General features: G+C 43.7%; 1 protein-coding gene across 1 annotated transcript in view; it reads left to right on the top strand.

Moving 5' to 3' along the window:
* MPZL1 (myelin protein zero like 1) overlaps nt 1-17,931 on the top strand; it is a 61,457-nt gene that overhangs the window by 26,849 nt on the left and 16,677 nt on the right. Inside the window, exon 2 of the mRNA XM_081225042.1 lies at nt 13,335-13,501. Coding sequence (XP_081081168.1) covers nt 13,335-13,501 — 167 coding nt within the window. The remainder of the gene's footprint in view (nt 1-13,334; nt 13,502-17,931) is intronic.

A 17,931-nucleotide genomic window follows, 5' to 3' on the forward strand; every position in this document is an offset into this window, starting at 1 on the left:
ATGTGGGATCTTCCCGGACCCGGGCACGAACCCGTGTCCCCTGCATCGGCAGGCGGACTCTCAACCACTGCGCCACCAGGGAAGCCCTCCCTTAATTTAAATTAGCATTCTTGAAGAGTACAAACCAGTTATGTAGTAGAATATCCCTCCATCAGGTTTGTCTCATGATTCAGGTTATGCACATTTGGCAGGAGTACTGCGGAAGAATGTTCTGTTCTTCTCAGTACATTGTATAAGGAGATGTTCGTTACCGATGGGTTCCATTATTAGTGACATTAACTTTGATCCTCAGTTAAGATGGTGTCTGCCATATCTCTCCACTGTAAAGGAGCTATCTTTTCCCTTTGTAATTAATAACTATCTTGTGGAGGAATGCTTCAAAACTACATAAATATTGTTTCTCTGCAAATCTTCACTCACTGTATTATTGTTTTATGAAGACAGAAGAAAAATAATACATTTTAGCAAGATTTTCATCAAAATGGTTGTGGTGGTAAAAAAAAAAACTTCAAGGAACTTGTGGCAACCATATGACAAATATGATCATGTAGAATTCCTTATTACTAATTATTTAAAAGAAATTAGATATATGCAGTAGTTAGTTTTTAAAAAGATCCCTCACATATCTAAAGTCAATTTGTAGGTTTATAAATGTAAAAATAATTTGGTTTCTTAGTAGTATTATTGCTTTTGAAAGATTTAGGGATGAGTTATTCCCAGAAGTTTTTCTCCTTTGTCCAGTATTAGGGGCAGAATGAACCAAACAAAAATTGTTGGAGGAAATAAATCTTCTAAATGCCTCTCCTTTCCCTCCTTTTTCTGTGTTTCTTCACATCTCTGCCAAGAAGCCCACTTTGACCTTATTGCCCAGCTTAAAAACATTCAGTGGTACCCATTTCCCCACAGGATCAAGTTCCAGCTTCTCAACCTACCTTTTCAACTTTAAAGCTTTCTTCTACTCCAGCCAAAGTAATCTACACAATCCATTTGGAAACAGCATCTCATGTTTTTGTCTCTGCAAAATGCTCTTCCTATCTTGATTCTTCTCAGCATTCCAGATAAAATTCAAGTGTATTTCCCCTAAAACACTCCCTGACCTCTTCATTTTTCAAACTTCAACATTAATTAACTACATGTAGTCTATTTGCTACTTCACAGAGATGCTTTAGTAGGAACTTTTTTAGGGACAATAAGGTGGTGTAAACAAGAAATAAAATACAGACTGGGTAGCCTGTAAGCCTCGTTTGGAAGGCTGTTCTCCCGTGTCCTCCCTTGTGCCCAGACCCTGCACACAGTAGGCACTCAGTGTTTGCTGTATACATTCTTGCATGTGTGTGTGTGTGTGTGTGTGTGTATGTTCATGCATAGTATCTAAGGAGACTGCATCCCCCATAGAATGTAGCACTTATTTGCTATTCAATAAATGAATAATTTGGACTTCCCTGGCGGTCCAGTGGTTAAGACTCCACGCTTCCAATGCAGGGGGCACGGATTCAATCCCTGGTTGGGGAACTAAGATCCCACATGCCGTGCAGCGTGGCCAAAAAAAAAAAAAAGAGTTATTTAATTGATATTATTGTCTTTTTTTGTTTTATTCTAACAAAGCCTGCACCTCAACAGGAAAGGGGGCACACATTTCCATTCTTGTCTCATATTTTACTTCTGTCCAGAGATGAGCATTTACACTTTGAACTCTTTCGGGCATTGATAAGTTGGTGCTGATTAATCTGGACTCTTTTGCCAGAGTTTTCTAAGAGCCAGAGAGAGTTTGACTGAGTAGGATTACTTCCATTTAAGGGCAACTTGGTTTCTTTCTTTTTTTTTTAAAGGTGCTTATACATTTCATTAACGAAAGCTCCACGTTATAGGAATCCTAAAAATACAGCTGTTTTCGGTCTGTTTACTCCTTAAACGCTCCTTGAGAACTTTGTGGTCACCAGGAATGTTTTATGTGTTCGGCGCGCACAGGCCAAATAAGATGAGGTTCCGTCCCCCAGAGTCTCGAGTGATAGTGGAGTTCAAGACAATTGCAGGGCTCAATACCAAAAAGCTTTGGCTTCTCACTTGAAGGTGTAGCTTCAGTAGACTGCAGCCTACTGGAGAGGCTTACGAGAAACATTGAGTAGTGGGGTGCAAGAGGTGGTCAGATCAGGGAGGCTTTTCCTGAAGTCCTGTTTAGGTGGAGTCGAGATTCTGTAGGATTTCAGAGGTGGCCTCATTCCAAACTGTGCCCAGAGGTATGCCAACTGCGTGGCACGTTGAAGGAAGCCAGGGCAAGCTGATACCAGCTCACCAGCAGTAGCCCTCGCCAAATGTAAAGCAGGAAAGGGGGGATGTTACTTTGAAAAGCTTGGAAGCAATAAGGGAGCTTTTAAACTGGGTTTTAGATAAGAAATTAGAAATTTGCATTTAATTAAGAACCTGTCCAAAGAATTACCATGTAGAAGATCACCTCTGACAGTACCTATGGACCTAAAAAGCTTGTGGTATTTCCTCCCTCATTTACTTCACTTCCCCCTGTGTGGTTAAAATGTGGTTAGTCTGTTTGTCCAATTTCAGGTTGCTATGGCAGCAAACTGGTTTTACACACTTACAGTAAACCTGAACTTCCCCAAAACCAAGTGGAGAAGTGGTTTTCAAGCTCTCTTCAATAGACTTCTAGGGGATTTCAGGAACAGTGCTTTAGAATTTCCAAATGTTTGATGTACATTTTGTTTGTTTCTAAAGTATATATATATTTTTAAATAAATTTATTTTTATTTATTTATTTATGGCTGTGTTGGGTTTTCGTTGCTGCGCGCGGGCTTTCCCTAGTTGCAGTGAGCGGGGGCTACTCTTCGTTGCGGTGGCTTCTCTTGTTGTGGAGCACGCTCTAGGCACGCGGGCTTCAGTAGTTATGGCATGCGGGCTCAGTAGTTGTGGCACACAGGCTTTGTTGCTCTGCGGCCTATGGGATCTTCCTGCACCAGGGCTCGAACCTGTGTGCCCTGCATTGGCAGACGGATTCTTAACCACTGCCCCACCAGGGAAGCCCAGTATTTTTTTTTTTTTTTAGTTTTAGGTTTTTTTTGGCCACACTGGGCCTTCGTTGTGGTGCGCAGGCTTCTCATTGAGGTGGTTTCTCTTGTTGTGGAGCATGGGCTCTAGGCACCTGGGCTTCAGTAGTTGTGGCACACGGGCTCAGTAGTTGCGGCCCATGGGCTCTAAAACACAGGCTCAGTAGTTGTGGCGCATAGGCTTAGTAGCTCCGCGGCATGTGGGATCTTCCTGGACCAGGGCTCGAACCTGTGTCCCCTGCATTGGCAGGTGGATTCTTAACCACTGAGCCACCAGGGAAGTCCAGTATTTTTTTTTAGATAAACTTTATTTTTCACAGAAAGATTGAGAGGTCATATAGCCATACACCCATATTCCTTCTGCTCCCCACACATACATAGCCTCCCTCATTACCAACATCCCCTACCAGAGTGGTACATTTATTACAGTGGGTAAATCTACATTGACACCTCATAATCACCCGAAGTCCATTGTTTACATTCTTGGTGTTGTACACTCTTGGTATTGTACATTTTGTGGGTTTGGACAAATGTATAATGACATATACCCATCAGTACACAGTATCATACAGAGTAGTTTCAGTAGCCATCACTAATTTTCAAAGCTCTCTAGGTGATTCCAAACTATAACCGAGGTTGAGAACCATTGTGCTGTATTCTACTTCTGGGACTTTATTATTGTAAGTTTTGAGTACTTCTTGTCTGACTTGTATATGAAAACTACCTCTATCTCCATTATATATTGGGTTCCCCATAAGATTTTGTTTGAATAAAGGACTCTGTTAAAGGTTGGTAATCAGCATAGTGAAAAGAGCTAGGCTTTGGAGTCTGAGGGTCCTAGATTCAACGTCTGGCTCCACAGCTGCTGAATAAGTCACTTGGGCAAGTTCCTTAACCTCTCTGAGCTTCCGTCCAATAGGTAATACCCAACAGTGACGCTGAAAAATAATAACTGTGCCATAGTTTAATAATGTGTAACCCATGGTAAGCATTTAATAAGTGATGGTTTGTCCATAGCTTCTTTACCTTTTGTCCTATTTTGGAGACAAGTACCCTTCTTGTCATCGAACATAGGCACCTACTTTACCATCTTTTGTTTTGATGTTCCTGTAATATTTTGTATTAGCCTCTTCTGGTTTGGATTACATTTTTGTTCAAATATCTTCTAACATACTGTAGGCTTTCTGATAAAATTAATTTGAGAGCTCGGAAATACAGATTAACAGTACCGTGGTCTTTTGCTTGAGTAGAAATTTTGATGTGCCATTTCAGCCCCTGGGAAGCATAAGGCGCATGAGAGTGTTATTCTGTAATCCATGGGTACGCCCCCAGAGCTTTCAACATGTTCTTTATGCTGAACATTTTAGTCCACTCTCATCTGTCAGAAGTAAAATGATCTGATTTCTTCCCAAAAGTGTCTTCTTTTCATCTCCTTGCTAAGAACTGAGAAATGTTTGGACAGTTTTGGACAAACATTTGGACACAGATGATACAATTCAGGTTGACTACAACTGTGGCGTTTGTGTTGACTGCTTGATTGGAGACTTTGGTCTTTAGTGGAAACTGTGCCCTGTCTCTGCACCAGCCCGGGTGCATCCCAGGGGCCAGGCACTGCACTGTAGTTGTTTGTTCATTTGTCTCCACGAGACTGTCAGTCCATTAAGGGCAGAAGCCGAGTCCCAGCATGGTTTGAATGGATAATGGTTGATTGAAAGAAGGAAAGCCGTAGCAGAAAAGAAAGATGAACAGTACATACATAGAGGAGGGCAAACAAGAAATACCAGGGCTTTAGGGAGTCAAGTGATCAGTTCAATGACTAGCCTGATTCAGGACCTTTTGAATATCTCTCATTTGAGAAACAGAAAGATCTTTGCTGGTACAAAAAGGTTAAGGATAAAGATGTGGCCAGCTGGCCATTGATCCTGAGTAGAAGGAATCAGCTCTGAGAGGAATTTGGTAATCCTGTGTGTTAGTAAAAGTACATAACTTTTTTTTTTAATTGAACATTTCAAAAGATGAGTTGCCTTTGGGATTTTCTCATCAAAATAGGAAGGTGGGGCTTCCCTGGTGGCGCAGTGGTTGAGAGTCCGCCTGCCGATGCAGGGGTCACGGGTTCGTGCCCCGGTCCGGGAAGATCCCACATGCCGCGGAGCGGCTGGGCCCGTGAGCCATGGCCGCTGAGCCTGCGCGTCCGGAGCCTGTGCTCTGCAACGGGAGAGGCCACAACAGTGAGAGGCCCGCGTACCGCAAAAAAAAAAAAAACAGGAAGGAAGGTGACTCTTGGAGGAAACCTATCTAAACTTCCTCTAAGATGATGTCAGCATTCAAACTTGATCCTGAGTAATCTCTGAAATTCCTTTTGTGTTGGGCATTATGCTGAAGCCGTTGGTTGTGAAGCAAGTATAATTTTTTCTGGCTGAGCGTAAATGAGTTGTGGTTGGTCTCTTTTATTCTTTTGTCCTTCTTTCATTCATTCATTTTTTTCCAACTTTCAGACAAATGTTTGTCGAGCACACTGACAGGGGCAGGCATTTGCGAGGTAAAGAGGTTGGTTTGGTGAACAAGCTGGACACAGCCACTGGCCCTCCCCTGGTTCCGGGCAGCAGGTTCCTCCCGTTGAGTGTGAAGGGTGCCTTGACGGGAAAGGCAGGATGTAAAGGGGCACAGGGTGAGGGATGTGGGGCAGACACTGGGAGGAAGTCATTTTTAGACTGTGGCCTGAAGCCTGACTTCAGACAAAGCGTGTTCCTGACCAACGAAAAGCTTAATTTATTAATATTTATGGCTCGTTGAACAGAGTATGTTTTTTTTAGCCTCCCCTTACTTTGTGCCACCCAACTGAAGTAGGTCCAGAAGAGCCCTGATGCATGGCAGAAAGCAGCCCCCTTCAGCTGCAGAGTGGCCTGGTGCTGGGGGGGGCGTGAGGCCTCTGACTAGACACCGGCGTTTTTTCCACCGAAAAAACCTGTTTATAGGAGTCACAGCTGTGCTGGGAGGGAATCATGTGCTGGATGCTTTCACTGGAGCATTCGGGAATTAAAGAAGTAAATCTCTTAACACCTACTGATGTCTTCCTTTCTCTCTTTTTAAAAAATCAGTTTTTATTATGAAAAATAAAATATATACAAAAGAAAGAGAGTGGGCGAGTGTGTGCGCACACATGTTGATACACTTTGCAGAGTACACATTAAAAAACAAGCTCCCATGCCCTCACTACCTAGCCTAGGAAATTAAACATGACCAACAGTGTGTGCTGTACATATCCTGCTCCATAAGCCCCGTTCCAATCAGAACCACTAGTCTGAATTTTGTGTTCAGTGTTCTCTTTTGTCCCTCTCTTTTACTATGTTTTAAAAGGTCATATTTACGCTTGCGCTAGGAGATATTACAATATCAGATTATCACTGTGTACCAACAGCAAACAAGAAATAGCCTGGAAAGCTGTTTGAATAAATTGCTTGACTGTACTCTTTTAAAGAGGAGAATATACTGGTAACATCAAAGTACTTAAAAAAAAAAAAAGTCAAAACAAAAGCCTTTCAATTTCAAGGAAAACCTTAACAGGGTTTGTTAAAAGGGTAAGGTTTTTACAAACCAGGGTGTATTACACATGGACCCAGCAGTAACACGGCAAGGAATTGCTTTAACAATAACAATGAAACACTGTTATTTTAAACTAGGCCATGAAGTGTTTGTTCATTCGTAATAATGCCACTCCAGTATATTTTAAATGATTTTGTGGTATCAGAGTTTCAATTTACTGGCGTAAAGGTCACCCTGACATGTACTAACATGAGACATGATTGACACTGAAAGGCATGATTGACATTGTATTACTTCAATAATTCAGAATATTGAAATAGATCATGTCAGGAAATAGCCCTTTGGGCAAACCATTCTTGAATTTGCTTTTTTTGTGCTTGTGATGGATGTTTGTTTTCTGTATTTGCACCCTACCCCCCCTTTTCCCCTAAACTGTTCAGGTTTCCATCCAAAATGGAAGAATATCAAGTTTGGGGTATCATATTTGACTACTGTAGAAATGACCCTTAGTGGGTTGATTGCACAAATTTTTTGATTACTTGTCAAATGATTTTGCAGGCTTTTTCATTTGAATTGATCTCCTACTTTGAGGGTCATTATCACTCCACTGCTAAATGATACTTTTGGGCAACAAAAGTGGTGCATGTTAGAAATTTGTTTCCCAGAGCACATCAGAAAAAGAGTTGCTTTTGTTTATATGTTTTCTTGCCCTTTGAACTGTAGTGTAACTTAGCAAGATTCCTTCCCCAGAAAGAAAGTACGCTCAGCTCCTGTTACCATTCTGAAGTTTATCTGTAAGTTAATATGTAACTCAGAATCCAAAGTTGGCCGGTTGTAAAAACATGTGTATATCATTTAATCTTTTTATTTCATTTCATTTCATTTCATTTCTGTGTTTTTATTCCTGAGGCAGTTGGTTTTTCCAAGATTCAACAGGAGACATTTTCCTCCCTATCAATGAGTTTTTTTGTTTTGTTTTGTTTTTCCGCGGTACGCGGGCCTCTCACTGTTGTGGCCTCTCCCGTTGCAGAGCACGGGCTCCGGACGCGCAGGCTCAGTGGCCATGGCTCACGGACCCAGCCACTCCGCGGCATGTGGGATCTTCCCGGACCGGGGCACGAACCCGTTTCCCCTGCATCGGCAGGCGGACTCTCAACCACTGCGCCACCAGGGAAACCCGATCAATGAGTTTTTAAACTGAAGTTTTAATACTTTTCACAGTGGTTTTTGCCACTATACCATAATTGTAAATCTGAGGCTTAAAAAAAAAAACTATGTAATATCTTATTCAGACTGGGAGTCCAGTCTGCAGTGACATGGGATGACATGGATTAGAACAATAGTTTCTCTGCATCTCAGTGCTCTTTATATTTGCGTTCTTTAGCCATTTTAACTAGCCCCTTAAAACTCTTTTATGACTCTGAAGACAAGCCATCTGAATTTCACAATAATTTTACTATGTACTTCCATAATACCCCTAGTCACTTAAAAAAAAAAGAAAAGGCTGGCAAAGCAAACCATTCCCAATTGTTTAAGAAACCAGTGAATTCATCCCTGGCTTGGGCTGCATGGCATGTAGTCTGAGGGGGAGGTCTATGCTTTCCTTCTCTGTCCCCACATAGGAGAAACTTTGCTGGCGTTCATGCTCATCGCAGTTGATCAGAAACTGCTGTAAGCACTTAGGGCTTCTATGATGTGTGTGGTAACCGCATGCAGTTTTAAGCACAGGTCTCTGCTGAAACTTCTGCCTGAGATCAGCTGTGCAAAGCACCTGACTCCCAGCGGTTCTCTTGGTTGAATGCCCTTCTCTCAGCTCTCATGTCATCATGACGTCCTGTCTCCTTGTCCATAGCACTCTCTGTCCTGGGGGCTCTCATCACAGGCAGAGGAGCAACAGGGTGACAGGGTGGCTGCTCAGCATGTTTAGGGAGGAAGCGCAGGAGATGAAGTCTGAGAGGTGGCCAGGGGCTAGCTTACATCAGGCTCTGTGGGTCACTGTGAGGACCCAGACCTGATCCTGGCTGATGTGGGGAACTTGGAGGGTTTTGAGCAGAGGAGTGATAAGATCTGACTTGCACTTTACCAAGATCTCTCTGGCCTCTCCGTGGATTGGCTGCAGTTAAGTGGATGAGGTGGAAGAGAGAACCAGCTTAGGAAGTCACGGAAATCACCTGAGTGAAAGATGATGATGGCCTGAACCAAGATGGTAGCACTGAAAGAGCATGGAGAGATCAACTTCTGTATATGTTTTTTGCAGAGACACATGTTTTGTGACGGCTTAGAGGTAAGTTGTGAGAAAGAGTTGTCCAGAGCTTTGACCTCAGTCACTGGAAGTCTGGAGTTGTCCTTTACTGAAATGGAGAAGCCCGTGGAAGGGCAGGTTTGGAGGTGGGAATCAGGGGTTCAGTCTTGACATTGTTAAATTTAAGATGCCAGTTAGATCCAAGTGACATTGCTGGATAAACGTTTGAATACGTATGCACACGTGTGTGTGTGTGTACAGGGGTCATTGGCATTTAGGAGGTATTTAAAGCCCTGAAACTAGATGAGGTTACCAACTTCCCTGGCGGTCCAGTGGTTAGGACTCTGGTTTCTCACTGCAGGGGGTACAGGTTCCATCCCTGGTTGGGGAACTAAGATCCTTCATGCCGCATGGTACAGCCAAAATAGATAGATATATAGATGAGGTCACCAAGAGAATGACTGGATAAGAGGTCAGAGGGATGATCTGGGACTGTCCAGCATGTAGAGGTCAGGGGGACTAGAAAAGGAGCAGGTAATGAGATGAGGAGAGAATCAGAAGGGGGTGATGTTTCAGAGGCCAAACTGGAGAAGAAGGAGGGAGTGGTCAATTGTATCAAATGCAGGCAGATCAATAAGATGAGATCTGAGAATTAACTGTTGGTTTAGCCACATGGAGGTCGTTGGATTCCTTAACAAGAACAGTTTTAGTGGAGTACTGGGGATGAAAGCCTGAACTGGGTTTCTTCAGGAGATGGTGGGAGGAGGGAGACTGTGCACAGTGACTGCAGACAGTTCTTTCAAGATGCACAAGTTAGAGGAGGGCAAAGGGATCTTAGCTGTGGGGCAATGCAGGGTCAAGATTTTTTCCCCCTAAGGTTGGGATATACATGTATATCATTCTATGGCTGATGGCAGTAACTCAGTAGAGAATGAAATATTCAGGAGAAAAAGGGAGACTTGCTGGATCAGCGTCCCTGGGTGCATGAGAGCAGATGAGATCCAGTGCACAGTGGAGAGTAGTGCAGACACTTCCCACATAGGAAGACAGGGCACAGATGCAGAAGGTGAGGGTAGGATGTGGTTGGGGACACAGAGAAGTTCTCTTGTGATTGCTTCTGTTTTCTTAGGGAAACAGGAAGCACAGTCATCAGCTGAGCGAGAGAAGCAGGGGGAGGTCCACAATTGAGGTTAGAGAGGAAAAGTGTAAAATAGTCATTTAGCAGAGTGGGGCCTAGATGGAGTCGGGAAATGTGGGAGGATTGCTGGGCACCGTTAAGAGCCCTCTTTGGGGCTTCCCTGGTGGCGCAGTGGTTGAGAGTCCGCCTGCCGATGCAGGGGACATGGGTTCGTGCCCCGGTCCGGGAGGATCCCACACGCCGCGGAGCCGCTGGGCCCGTGAGCCATGGCCGCTGAGCCTGCGCGTCCGGAGCCTGTGCTCCGTGGCGGGAGAGGCCACAACAGTGAGAGGCCCGCGTACCACAAAAAAAAAAAAAAAAAAAAAAAAGAGTCCTCTTTGAAGTTAGCGGTTATGAATTTAAGATGAAACTAGTCAGTGGGATTGTGTGCTTTTCTCCAGCTATGGTCAGCCACCGTGGTAGAGATGCAGAATGGATAGAGAAGTGGACTTAACCAGAGTTGAGGTCTGGCCGGGCGAATGCGCTGACGGGAGAGAGAGGCAGGGGAGCTGACGGTGCAGCCAGGGGATGAGTCTTGTGCTGCACCGTGGATCTAAATCCGAGCGGGACAAGTGGAGACATGCTGGGGATGAGACAGTAAAAGGGTTGGAGGACTGAGGGATTCTGGGTCTAATGTGGCTGAAGGATTGATAAAATCAGGGTATTGGAGGAAATGTTCTGGAAAGTCAGAAGTGGTCAGTCAGAGGGTAGAGAGCCTGAAAATTAAGATTGTGGAGGGGGAACAGGTATTAATGACAGGGTCTCGGGCAGCGGTTCTCGACCAGGAGCAATTTGCCCCTGAGGAGGGGACATTTGCAATTGTCTAAGGACACTTTTGGTTGTCACAGCTGGAATGAGAAAAGCTGCTACGGACACCTAGTAGAGGTCAGGGATGCTGCTAAACATCCTATAACACACAGGCAAGCCCCACAGCAAAGACTAATCTGGCGGATTGTCAAGAGTGCCACGGTTGAGAAGCCCTGGGCTAGGGTATGATTATGGGAATTAGCAGCTGGGGTAGGCCTGAGGCTAAGATCATTGGAGAAGATAAGATAAACAAAGAGATCAGGGTTTTGGAAGGTTCTTCCTATGACTAATGGAAGCACCAAGAATTATGACAAGAGTGGGAGAAAAAGCCAGGGATAAGAGGAAGTTAGCTAGCTATGTATGGAGTTATTTTTCTGCAACTGGCTGATTGGCTGGAGTTGGAATTCATTTTCCTGGCTCTAAGAGCTGCATGTCCAAATTAGCCAAAGAGTGATGGTATGTTGTTGTTTTTAAAAGCCACTTGTTTATTAACCAGCTTTGGCATAATTAAATTGTCTGTCTTAAATAGATTGTCTAAAAGCCCATTTAAGCGTTTGGTTGGTCTTTTTGGTCAAAATTCCATGTCTGTAAACTTGGGCACTTGGCCTAGTTGCATCATTAAATAACATCTCAGGGTAACAGTGCTTGCAGCCAGGCCTTGTGGCAGGGATCTGGTTTGAGAAAATCCCTGAGAAACTTTATTTGTTGACTTTAAAGACTGTGGCTTTCCATGCAGTGCTCATCCCAGTGGAGAAAACTAGTCAAAATCACACAGAGTAAATAAGGGTTACACACCAGTGCTGCTTCCTGGAATAAACTGGTCAGACTGTCCAGTTTTATGCTTTGTCCTTCATTTTGAACTCAACTGCCCTGGGGCTGCTTTTCTGCCTACCCACAATAGCAAGGAACTGTCTTTTGTTTGCTTCTTGTTTAAAAGAAGGGCTTGTTTTGAGGTTTGGACCACTAATAATAATCCATTGTTCCCTATAATAATAATCCACCCTCTTTAGCAGAAAAAAATCTGCTTGATGCAGTGTGGCTATCAGTTTATTTAGAAGAATGGCCAAAAGTGCCCATTGTGTCGTGAGGATAAACATTTGGAAGATGGTTGGGAGGAATGGGGGAGTACTCTTGTTCTCCTTAGCCTGGAGTCATGGTTAAGACCTCAGGAAGAAAATATTCTGAATATGACCGCCAGTCCTGGGTGACAATACCCTCCCTTATTCTGCTTGTCTGTTACATTCTAAGAATAATTGGAACACTGCGGATAGGGATTCTCTCCCGACTATTTCTTTAAAAAAACCTTATTTTGAAAATGGGTGTTTTTAATCTCTTCTATATTAGCTCTAATTGTTTCCACTTTTAGGCCAAATAAGTTTCTTTCTAACCTTCTTTAGTCCATGAAAGGGTCTCTTTTTGCGTAAAGATTATTTTATTTTAGCAGGAATCCTTAATAATTCCTGCAGTTGCCTCTGATTATAGATCTCGGAAAAAGAGCTATTTTTATATGCCAAGTGATAGACATTTTAATTACTACGTCCTGGGCTTAGGCTAACTGAAAAAACTCAGTGAGTAAATGAATATGTGACCCAGTGTGGTCAGTTATTTCTTGAGTACACATGTATCTAGCACACTGAAATCCAGAGGTAGGTAAGGTTTCACTAATGAAAGCAAGATATGTTATGCTTTTTTTTTTTTGCCTTAAATACCTTATAGGAAAAGGGTTAGTTAAATAATAAACATGGCTTTAAAATAAAGTGATATCTTACCTAAAATAGTTTTAATTGCTTTATATATGGAAGATGAGAAAAGATCAACTTGATATGAATTGAAATGTAGCAGGTGAATATGAGAACTATTTAAAGAAGTAAAAATATGGCCTCCACATCATTAAAAACAGACCATCAGAGAAGCATGATGAGATGTCCTTCAGTAGATGAATGGATAAACTGTAGTACATCCGTACAAAGGCCATTATTCAGCAATAAAATGAAATGGGCTTTCATGCCACAAAATGACATGGAGGAAGCTTAAATTAATATTCCTAAGTGAGAGAAGCCAATCTGAAAAGGCTACATTTACTGAATGATTCCAAATATAGAATATTCTCAACGTTAGTGCTACACTAATGTAAGATGTTAATAATAGGGGAAACTGGGGCTTGGGGGAAGCGAGAGGGAATATATGGGAACTCCTTACTTTCTGCAAACCTCAAACTGCTCTGAAAAATAGTCTATTAATTCAAAAGAAAACATAAATATTAGGTATAACTGAACCAGTAAAAATGTCTTCTTATTAGAAAACAAAAATCCCAGACTCTCAGCAGTTTAGCTTGTAGGAAGTACCTGGCTATATAATATTCTGCCAGAAATGTATAGTACACAGTGGTGATGGATTACTCTATACATCTTGTAACGTTCTTGTATCTTTTCTTTGTCCTCTGATAAATATGCACAGTGGTATTCATGCTAAATCCTACTCTTAAGCTTTCCTGTTCCTTTCTCTCCAGTGACTGCTGGTGTATCGGCCCTGGAGGTGTATACTCCAAAAGAAATCTTCGTGGCAAATGGGACACAAGGGAAGCTGACATGCAAGTTCAAGTCTACTAACACGACCGGCACGTTGACCTCAGTCTCCTGGAGCTTCCAGCCAGAGGGGACTGACACCACTGTGTCGGTAGGAATGCTTGTCTGCTCTCCGCGGGTCATACCTCACGGGGTTCTTTACTGCTCTAATGTGATGAATGATCCATCCTTCTGACTGCGCACTTGCAAAATGAGTGAGTTTGTTATCAGAGGCTTCAAGGCCCTTCTCTTGCTTCAGACTCTCCAAAAAAATAAGTTCAGCATCTCTTAAATGCAGCTTCTTATCTATATTGATACTGATATTGATACCTCTGTCTACCTATCTATCTGTATACTGGGTTGGAATGTATGCCTGATTTCCAAATGTTTGAGTGGACCTGTGTCCCTCAGGGTTTATAAAAAGGAAGGCCCCTTGGGTGTTGTGTCTGAATAGGAAGGAAAAGTGAGGTAAAGTCAGAGATTACAAATTTATATGACTTCCTCACTGGGTCCAATTGGGTATGGTTCTGGGTAAAACAGTCCCAGAGTGAGAGCAGGAACCCATACAAACATCATGGGGAAGCAGAGTCAGAGGCATTCTTTTGCTTCCCATAGATATGGCATCAACGTGGAACATGTATCCTATAGATGCAAAATGAAACACACAGATTTACCCAGGAGAGTCCAAAGAATTATTTAAATTTGTGAAGATTTCCCACTGACATCTTTTGCCAGACTAGAAGTGAGGGACATTGTTTTATCTACAGAAAGTAAAGGATCATCAGGAAGACACCCAGATGCTCTTTCCTTCAAAGAGCAGTTTTACTTATGCTCAAAACATTCTTGTCATGTGGGTCAAAGCAGATTTACATACCCCAAGCCTTAATATTAAGAACATGCTGTATTTCTTTTCTTTAATAAATTTATTTATTTATTTGCTTATTTATTTGCTTATTTATTATTTATTTATTTATTTGTGGCTGTGTTGGGTCTTTGTTGCTGCGCACGGGCTTTCTCTAGTTGCGGCGAGCGGGGGCTACTCTTCGTTACGATGCGCGGGTTTCTCATTGCGGTGGCTTCTCTTGTTGTGGAGCACGGGCTCTAGGCACGTGGGCTTCAGTAGTTGTGGCACATGGGCTCAGTAGTTGTGGTTCACGGGCTCTAGGGCACAGGCCCAGTAGTTGTGGCGCATGGGCTTAGTTGCTCCGCGGCATGTGGGATCTTCCCAGACCGGGGCTCGAACCTGTGTCCCCTGCACTGGCAGGCGGACTCTCAACCACTGCACCACCAGCGAAGTCCAAACATGCTGTATTTCTGATTAATGTTTTTAGCTAATCAATTTATACTTACACACCAATCTGATTATAGTTAATTCCAGAATGTTCAGTTACTGATACAGGATCCTTTAACTCCCAAATGTCAGGGCATAGTTAATGAGCAGGATGCTCTTCATTTTTATAGATTTTCAGGAGAAGTACAAGCCCAACATACCAGATAAGGCTTTTCTGGTCCATGGAATATTAGGGTCCACATGTCTAAAACAGAGCTCATCTTTTCTCCCCTCTCTTTCCCTTCTGTGCTAGTTCTTTTTGGGTATTTATGTTCTTCTAGGGATCTGATTTTTTTTTAAATCTTGAGTTTTGGGTGGTGGGGGGGGTTGTCCTTCCTTCCCCATCCACTACCTCTTCCTTTCTTTTCCTCACACCCACCCTGAGAAATAAGAACATTTGCTGGCTCTTCCTACTTTGTTTCTGGCATCTAGCTTTTTGTCAGCCTTCCTGCTTCTCCGCTCTCCATTAAGTGATAAAAACTGTGTGCCGGGACTTGTGCGGCAACCCCCTTGGTTATTCCTCCACTTCAAAGTATCCATCTTTCAAGCCAGTCCTACAGTCTACCAGGTGCCTTGTCTTAAAACAGTTCTTTCACCTCACCACTGCCTTAGTCAGAATCCTCATAGCTTCCCATTGCAAACAGTGCTTGTCTGTTCTAGCCCCACTTCTCTTCTCTCATGTGATCTCCTTCAGTCTAGTAAAAAGTGCTTTATGCTTTGTTTTTCCACTTCTGAACTCTTGCCATTTAAGTTGTATCCCATCTTCACATTGTGATCCCTCCATAAGACCTCTTTTGACCTTTTTAGCTCTTCTTAAAAACTCCCTGCCTGGGCTTCCCTGGTGGTGCAGTGGTTGAGAGTCCGCCTGCCGATGCAGGGGACGCGGTTCGTGCCCCGGTCCGGGAAGATCCCACATGCCGCTCTGCGGTTAGGCCCGTGAGCCATGGCCGCTGAGCCTGCGTGTCCGGAGACTGTGCTCCGCAACGGGAGAGGCCACAGCAGTGAGAGGCCCGCGTACCGGCGGTGGGGGGGGGAAAAGAACAAAAAAAACAAAAAACTCCCTGCCCATGTTATCTGGGCCACTCCTGTGAGAGAACGTCCCTTGCTATGGCAGTTTTTCTCTTCTTTATCTTGAATGCAAGCATTTTGAGGGTAGAGATCTATCTTACACCTTTGGCGTCCCTCATGGTTTTAACACTGTGGCTTTTACTTAATAAATGTTGGTTGATAAGGAGATCTAGTCCCGTTTTGTGTGTGTTTTTTTACTGTTTCATTTCTCTCTTTGGTTTGACCAAAGCGCTATTAATCAGTGCGGTTCAGCAAACATATACGATTCCTGTGGTGTGCGAAGTGTCAAGGAGCACAGAGAGAAATACAGCTTGTTCCCTGCCTTCAGCGGGCACCCAGTCTGATGAGGGAGAGGTTTGCGGAGACCCAAAGGTGGGAAAGAGTGTAGTGTAGGTCTGTGTTGCTGCTTCAGAGGATATTTGTAGATGAGGTAGGAAGGAAAGCAGAGACCAGATGACAGAAGGACTTGTTTGCTGAGCTAAGAGTTTATGGTTTATTTCCTGGTAAAGAAGAGAGGTGAAGGGTTTGGGGCAGGCGAGATAGGATCAGACATGAGAGGCATTAAATAATGGAAATAGCTTAAGCTTTGAATTCTGTCTCCGAGACCTGTGACCTTGAGTAAGTCACTAAGGTTTTCTGAGCCTCTTTCCTCACTTGCCAAATAGCTGGCAAGGTGAATCTCACCTTGCAGCGTGGTTATGAGTGTCAGAGTGTTATTTTTCATGGTATTTCACATTTCTGCCCATCTTACAAGTGGAGGCCCTGGCTGCCTTTCTTGTTCAGTGACTAGCTTTGGAAGGCAGAGACGGGGTCTCCCTCTGGAGCAGAGGTCAGGTTTGCTTACTGTCCAAGATAGTAATCTGTCTCCCTTTGGGGCCATTGTAAAAGATGTGGGTTTCCTAAGCTTGGGGTTCCTCAGCCGTGATACCGAGCCTCTGCACGCACAGCATCCACCCAAGCCCCTCCATGCCGTCCCTATGGGCCTTGGGGGGCAGGGGCCACAGATTAAAAACATGCTGCTGGCTGTTTGTAAGTAATAGGGTCCTTTGTCTCCCAAGTCTTCTTCGTGAGAACAAAGACTTCCCAGGAGTCTCGTGTCTTCTGCCGGCATCTGTGAACCTGCAGCAGACATGCAGGGAGGGTGAAATCTCAGAGCCTTCATAGTTCCTAACAAGCATTAGTTATATTAAACACAGGGTATATATTTGATAACTGGTTTTTAATTTTTTTTTTCCCAATAATCATGTAGGCATTGTGGAGGATGGATTAGAGGAGCTTGAGACCAGTTAAGAGATCAGAGCCCAAGATGCTGAGGACATAAAAATCAGGTATTATCAGTGGGGATTAAATAGAACAGAGAAACTTAGGAGATGGAATTGACAGGATCGGGGATTTGTTTTTTCTTTAAAGATTTATTGATTATTTATTTATTTATTTATTTTATTTTTGGCTGCGTCAGGTCTTAGCTGCGGCACGCAGGATCTTCGTTGAGGTATGCAGGATCTTTCGTTGTGGTGCACGGGCGTCTCTCTAGTTGTGGCCTGCGGGTTTTCTCTTCTCTAGTTGTGGCGCGCAGGCTCCAGGGCAAGCGGGCTCTAGTTGAGGCACATGAGCTCAGTAGTTGTGGAGCGCGGGCTTAGTTGCCCCGCGGCGTGCGAGATGCTAGTTCCCCGACCAGGGATGGAACCCGCATCCCCTGCATTGGAAGGTGGATTCTTCACCACTGGACCACCAGGGAAGTCCCAGGATTGGGAAATTAATTGGATGGGAAGGAAGACAGAGGAATTAACGATAACTCCAAAATTTATGGTTTGGGAGACCGGCATGTAGCCATCAGTCAAGATGAGATACACAGAAAATGGAGTTGATAGGAGGAGGTGGCAGACTTGGCGGGTGGAGGCAGCTGAGTGAGTAGGCAGTTGGATTAGGGGTCTAGAGCTCCAGGAAGCACTGTGCGTGAGAGAGGTTTGCGAGTTAACAAAATGTAGGTGGCCATTAAATCATAGGAATGGATGAGATTGCATAGGGGTTTTCAGCTTCCACAAAAGGTTCTGAAAATGTTGTGTTTGGATTGCCAGTGCAGCTCAGTGGTTGACTAATGTTCATTTCCACCACCCTCCCCAACCCCACTATCGCCCCATCTG

Source organism: Mesoplodon bidens (assembly GCF_964165515.1).
Source record: "Mesoplodon bidens genome assembly, chromosome: 2".
In the NCBI taxonomy this organism is placed as follows: Eukaryota; Metazoa; Chordata; class Mammalia; order Artiodactyla; family Ziphiidae; genus Mesoplodon; species Mesoplodon bidens.